General features: G+C 46.0%; 1 protein-coding gene across 1 annotated transcript in view; it reads left to right on the forward strand.

Moving 5' to 3' along the window:
• Positions 1–5,541, forward strand: part of zbbx (zinc finger, B-box domain containing) — a 51,558-nt gene extending 46,017 nt beyond the window's left edge. The window contains exons 19-20 of the mRNA XM_055646327.1: positions 1,344–1,434; positions 5,194–5,541. Of these exons, the coding sequence (XP_055502302.1) occupies positions 1,344–1,434; positions 5,194–5,311 (209 nt within the window). The 3' untranslated portion in view covers positions 5,312–5,541. The remainder of the gene's footprint in view (positions 1–1,343; positions 1,435–5,193) is intronic.
• The last annotated feature ends 643 nt before the right edge of the window (positions 5,542–6,184 follow it).

Consider the following 6,184-nt stretch of genomic DNA (forward strand, 5'->3'; position numbering starts at 1 on the left):
CTGGACTATCGCAGCGTTTAAGAAACAGTTAGACAAGTACATGGATAGGACAGGTTTGGAGGGATATGGACCAAACGCAGGCAGCTGGGACTAGTGTTGATGGGGCATGTTGGCCGGTGTGGGCAAGTTGGGCCGAAGGGCCTCTTTCCACACCACATGAGTCTATAAAATATGACATTGAACGGTACTGCACAGGAAGAGGCCCTTCAGCCCACAATGTCTGTGCCAGTCATGATGCCAAGTTGAACGTGTACCGGCATGTGATCCATACTCCTTCATTCTTGGCACAATAGACAATAGGTGCAGGAGTAGAGGCCACTCAGCCCTTCAAGCCAGCACCGCCATTCACTGTGATCATGGCTGATCATCCACAATCAGTACCCCGTTCCTGCCTTCTCCCCATATCCCCTGACTCCGCTATTTTTGTGAGCCCTGTCTAGCTCTCTCTTGAAAGTTTCTAGAGAACCGGCCTCCACCGCCCGCTGAGGCAGAGAATTCAGCCCCCAATGTCATGCATACCCCTTCATTCTTGGCACATCTATGTGCCCGTATAAAAGCCACTTAACGCCACTACTAGAGCTGCCTCTATCACCACCCCTGGCAACATGTTTAGTTTAGGTTTAGTTTAGTTTAGAGATACAGCTCGGAAACAGGCCCGTCAGCCCACTGAGTCCGCGCTGACCAGCGATCCCCTCACATTAACACTACCCTAGGGACAATTTTTACATTTACACCAAGCCAGTTAGCCGACAAACCTGTACGTCTTTGGAGTGTGGGAGAAAACCGAAGATCTCTGAGAAGACCCACGCAGGTCACGGGGAGAACGTGCAAACTCCGTACAGACAGCGCCTGTAAGCAGGATTGAACCCGGGTCTCTGGCGCTGTAAGGCAGTAGCTCTACCACTGCGCCACCATACTGCCTGGTGTTCCAGTCACCTATCGATCTCTGTGCATATTATAAAAATCTTTCCCCGCGCATCTCCTGTGAAGAGCACAAGTGCATTAATATAGAGTGCGCAGGAAGGAACTGCAGATGCTGGTTTAATCAGATACAAAAGGCTGGAGTAACTCAGCAGATTAGGCTCCAGAGATGCTGCCTGACCCGCTGAGTTACTCCAGCCTTTTGTGACTGTCTTTGTGTATTATCATAGAAGCAGATTGGTCCAAAAATGCAAATGAGCAGCTCAATAGCAATTGTCTTAGTTGATCCCATATCTGGCTTCATCGGGAAGTGATGCTTGGCTATAGTAAGTGACATGCGTCACATATTTGATATTACTAATATTTAGGATATTTGGAATTGCATTTACAATAATTACAAATATTTTCTCTTCTTACTCTAGGAGGTGCACAAAGATTGGACACAGTGCTTTCTTGTGAGCTGTCAATGTCGTCTGGGCTCTTACCTGTAAAGGACAATCCATTGATGAAAAGGTGAGCTGGATGTTTCCCAAAGATGTGTTCTAGGTTCAATATCTTCAATAAGTTTTAAACAGGGTGGCATGGTGGTGCAGTGATACAGTTGCTGCCTTGCAGCGCCAGAGACCCAGGTCCGATCCTGATGATGGGTGCTGTCTGTAGAGAGTTTGTACATTCTCCCCATGACCTGCGTGGGTTTTCTCCAGGATCTCCGATTTCTTCCCACACTCAGTTTTTTTCAGTTGCTATCAGGCAACTGAATCATCATACCACAATTAGAGAGTAGTGCTGAACTAATATCTGCCATGTTGGTGACCCTCTGCTCTCTTTGATCGGACTCTGGTCACTTTGGTGGCTTTGTCTTGCACTAAACATTATCTTCCACTCAGTTCGCAATAACCAACCTGATCTCCCGGTGGTCTCCACCCCCACCTCCACCCCAATCTGAATCCGACTTTTTCTGTCCTGGGCCTTCTCCATGGCCAGAGTGAGTCCCACCGCAAATTGGAGGAGCAGCACCTCATATTTCGCTTGGGCAGTTTACACCCCAGCGGTATGAACATTGACTTCTCCAATTTCAGATAGTCCCTGCTTTCTCCTTCCTTCCCCTCCCCTTCCCAGCTCTCCCACAGCCCACTGTCTCCACCTCTTCCTTTCTTCCCGTCCCTCCACCCCCACCCCCACATCAGTCTGAAGAAGGGTCTCGACACACAACGTCGCCTATTCCTTCGCTCCATAGATGCTGCGTCACCCGCTGAGTTTCTCCAGCATTTCTGTCTCCCTTCGATTTTTCCAGCATCTTAAACATCCCCTTGTCGTGTATCTGTACACTGTGGATGGCTCGCTTGTCATCATATATTGTCTTTCCGCTAACTGGAGAGCACGCAACGAAAGCTTTTCACTGTACCACGGAACACGTGACAATAGAATAAAATAAACTGAAAACTAAACTGACACTCGAAAGACGTGCAGGTTTGTTGAATAATTGGCCTCGGTAAAATTGTAAATTGTCCTTAGCGTGTGTAGGATAGTGTTAATGTGCGGGGATCGCTGGTCGGTGCGGACTCGGTGGGCTGAAGGGCCTGTTTCCGTGCTGTATCTATAAACTAAACTACACTAAATAAACTCATGGAATGTGCAGTCACCGGTTTATTAATGAAACATACGTTCTATTTAATCAGGAGTCCAGAATGGTTTATTGTCATGTGTCCCAGAACAATGAACAATGAAATTCTAACGCAGCAGCACAACAGAATATGTATCGGAATATGAAGCAGAATGCAACATAATGGGGACCATGCATAAATATGTGCATTCAATATACAATAGACAATAGGTGACAATAGACAATAGGTGCAGGAGTAGGCCATTCGGCCCTTCGAGCTAGCACCGCCATTCAATGTGATCATGGCTGATCATCCACAATCAGTACCCCGCTGCTGCCTTCTCCCCATATCCCCTGACTCCGCTATCTTTAAGAACCCCATCTAGCTCTCTCTTGAAAATATCCAGAGAACTGGCCTCCACTGCCCTCTGAGGCAGAGCTCCACAAACTCACCACTCTGTGAGAAATAGTGTTTCCTCGTCTCCGTTCTAAATGGCTTACCCCTTATTCTTAAACTGGCCCCTGGTTCCCCAACATCGGGAACATGTTTCCTGCCTCTAACGTGTCCAAATCCTTGATAATCTTATATGTTTCAATAAGAATCCCTCTCATCCTTCTAAATTCCAGAGTGTACAAGCCATGCAATAGAACAAACATGCAAACATGCATCAATGCTACTGTGTCTCTTTCCAAGTTACTACGTTTGCTACTTTCTGCGCTAATATAATTTTTTTTAATCCCCAGCTATAGTCCCAGAAGACTGAACAGCCAAATAGATGATGTATTTAGAAATAATCACTATAGATTAACTTGCCACGTTTGATAAGGAACATGTAAAACCTGCCTCATCAGGACTGGCATTTAACTTATGGTTATCCCAATTCATAAAAAGGATGCATCACAGCTTGGTTTGGGAACTGCTCCATCCAAGACCGCAAGAAATTGCAAGGAATTGCAGCCCAGACCATCACACAAACCAACCTCCCATATATTGACTCCATTTATACCACATGCTGCCTCAGCAAGGCCAGCAGCATCATCAAGGACAAGTCTCACACTGGCCATTCCTTCTTCTCCCCTCTCCCATCGGGCAAAAGGTATAGAAGTGCGAAAACGCACACCTCCAGATTCAGGGACAGTTTCTTCCCTGCTGTTACCAGGGAACTGAACCATCCTACCATAACCAGAGAGCAGCCCTGAACTACTATCCACCTCATTGGAAACCCTCGGACTATCCTTGATCGGACTTTACTGGACTTTATCTTGCACTAAACTTTATTCATGCTATTCCTTTTAACAGGTATCTGTACACTGTGGACGGCTCAATTATAATCATGTGTTGTCTTTCCGCTGACTGGTTAGCACGCAACAAAAGCTGTTCACTGCACTTCGGTACACGTGACAATAAACTAAACTCAAACTCAAACTATCCTTTAAATTTATTGTAGCCCTTGGTTATAATAGAACCCATCTCCATCATATTAATTCTGATTAATCTTGCAGGTTCACTTGAATACACAACAAAATCAGTACATTTTGTGCATCAAATCCCGATTTAGTTTAGAGATAATTTAGGGTGGCACGGTGGCACAGCGGTAGAGTTGCTGCTTTACAGCACTTGCAGCGCCAGAGACCTGGGTTCAATCCCGACCACGGGTGCTGTCTGTACGGAGTTTGTTTGTTCTTCCCATGACCTGTGTGGGTTTTCTCCGGGTGCATCCGTTTCCTCCCACACTCCAAAGACATACAGGTTTGCAGGTTAATTGGCTTGGTATAATTGTAAATTGTCCCTAGTGTGTGTGTGTGTGTGTAGGATAGCGTTAATGAGCGAGGATCGCTGGTCGGCAGGGACTCGGTGGGCCGAAGGGCCTGTTTCCACGCTGTGTTTCTAAACTAAAACTAAACCAATAAACTTCACAGACACAGAGTGTAAACAGGCCCTTCGGCCCACCGAGTCCGCACCGACCAGCGATCACCCCGTACACTCGCACTCCTCTACACACAAGGAATGATGTACAGAAGCCAATTGACCTACAAACCTGCATGTCTTTGGAGTGTGGGATAGTGTGTTGTCCCTAGTGGGTGTAGGATAGACTGTGGAACAGCATTCCTCTTCTCATCAGAACTGCCCCCTCCATCGACTCCTTTAAGTCTACACTTAAAACCTATTTGTTCTCACAAGCTTTTCTTGAGGTCCTCTGAGGGAACGCTGTATGTATGTATCCATGTATGTATTGTTGATCTATGTACCACTGTTTGTAGCACCTTATTACCTGCTCTGATGTAAAGCACATTGGTCAACGAGAGTTGTTTTTAAATGTGCTATAGAAATAAAATTGACTTGACTTGACTTGACTAGTGTGCAGGGGTCGGTGCGGACTTGGTGGGCCGAAGGGCCTGTTTCCGCGCAGTATCTTAGTTTAGTTTAGTTTAGGGATACGGCATGGATACAGGCCCTTCGGCCCACCGAGTCTGCGCCGACCACAGATCCCCCCCCCATTCATATCTAATGCAACACAAATTATACTGTGGATTGGAGCTTCACATTTTGATGTCAGTTTGAGCCTCTGGGCTATTGTGTTTGTTGGTGAAGTGACTGATAATGATTCACGCTCGTTTCACCAGAACAATTAAGTGTTAACGCTTCCCATTCTTTCATTTTCTTCAAGGGACACTGAACAATCCCAGTTGACGTTTGATTCCCTGACAACAGAAGCCGACGAAGGTCACACAGATGACGAGGCGGAAGAGGCACAAGACAAACAAAACGTGCTACTGTTATTCTAACAGCTCGTCAGAACAGAAAAAATACCCGTTAAAATGTAATCCCAGATCACCAAGCAGCAGGTTCTGAAAAACTATATCCGATACAATGTTTGATTTGTGATATTAAGGACGATTGGAGAAGATTGTGTTTTGATAATGATTCTGGCAAAATGTTGTAAAATGTAAATAAAATCTCAAGGTAATTTGATGCATTTCCTGTAACCCATTCCATTATTTGTACGTCAGCCATGATCACACGGTGCTGGCTCGAAGGGCCGAATGGCCTACTCCTGCACCTATTATCTATTGCTAAGTTGTGATGAATACTTTTATTTCATTTTCTGCTGCATATGTGGAATTTTGATTCAGATCTGTATCACGCACTTCACGGGAGTCTACTCGAAAGATTAGTGACATTCATCAAAATCTACTCTAAAGTAGCTGCGGCACAGTGGCGCAGTGGTGGAGTTGCTGCCTAACAGCGCCAGAGTCCCGGGTTCGATCCTGGCTATGGGCGCTGTCTGTATGGAGTTTTTACCTTCTCCCCGTGACCTGCGTGGGTTTTCTCCGGGTGATCCGGTTTCCTCCCACGTGCTGGTTTGAAGGTTAATTGGCCTTGGGAAAATTTGTTTATTGTCCCCAGTGTGTGCAGAATGTGCTTGTATAATGGGATCACTGGTTGGCATGGACTCGGTGGGCCGAAGGGCCTGTTTCCACGCTGTATCTCTAACCTAAAAAAAAATACATTGAACAGGAGTGTAGTCTGGAGAATGAAAGTGAAAGCCTTTTAAAGGACATAACATCCATTCAGCTTTATTTTAGTGTGGAGATGCAGCATGGAAACAGGCCCTTCGGCCCACAGAGTCCATACTGACCCAAAACGTCACCCATATC

Source organism: Leucoraja erinacea, chromosome 14, assembly GCF_028641065.1.
Source record: "Leucoraja erinacea ecotype New England chromosome 14, Leri_hhj_1, whole genome shotgun sequence".
Classification (NCBI taxonomy): Eukaryota; Metazoa; Chordata; class Chondrichthyes; order Rajiformes; family Rajidae; genus Leucoraja; species Leucoraja erinaceus.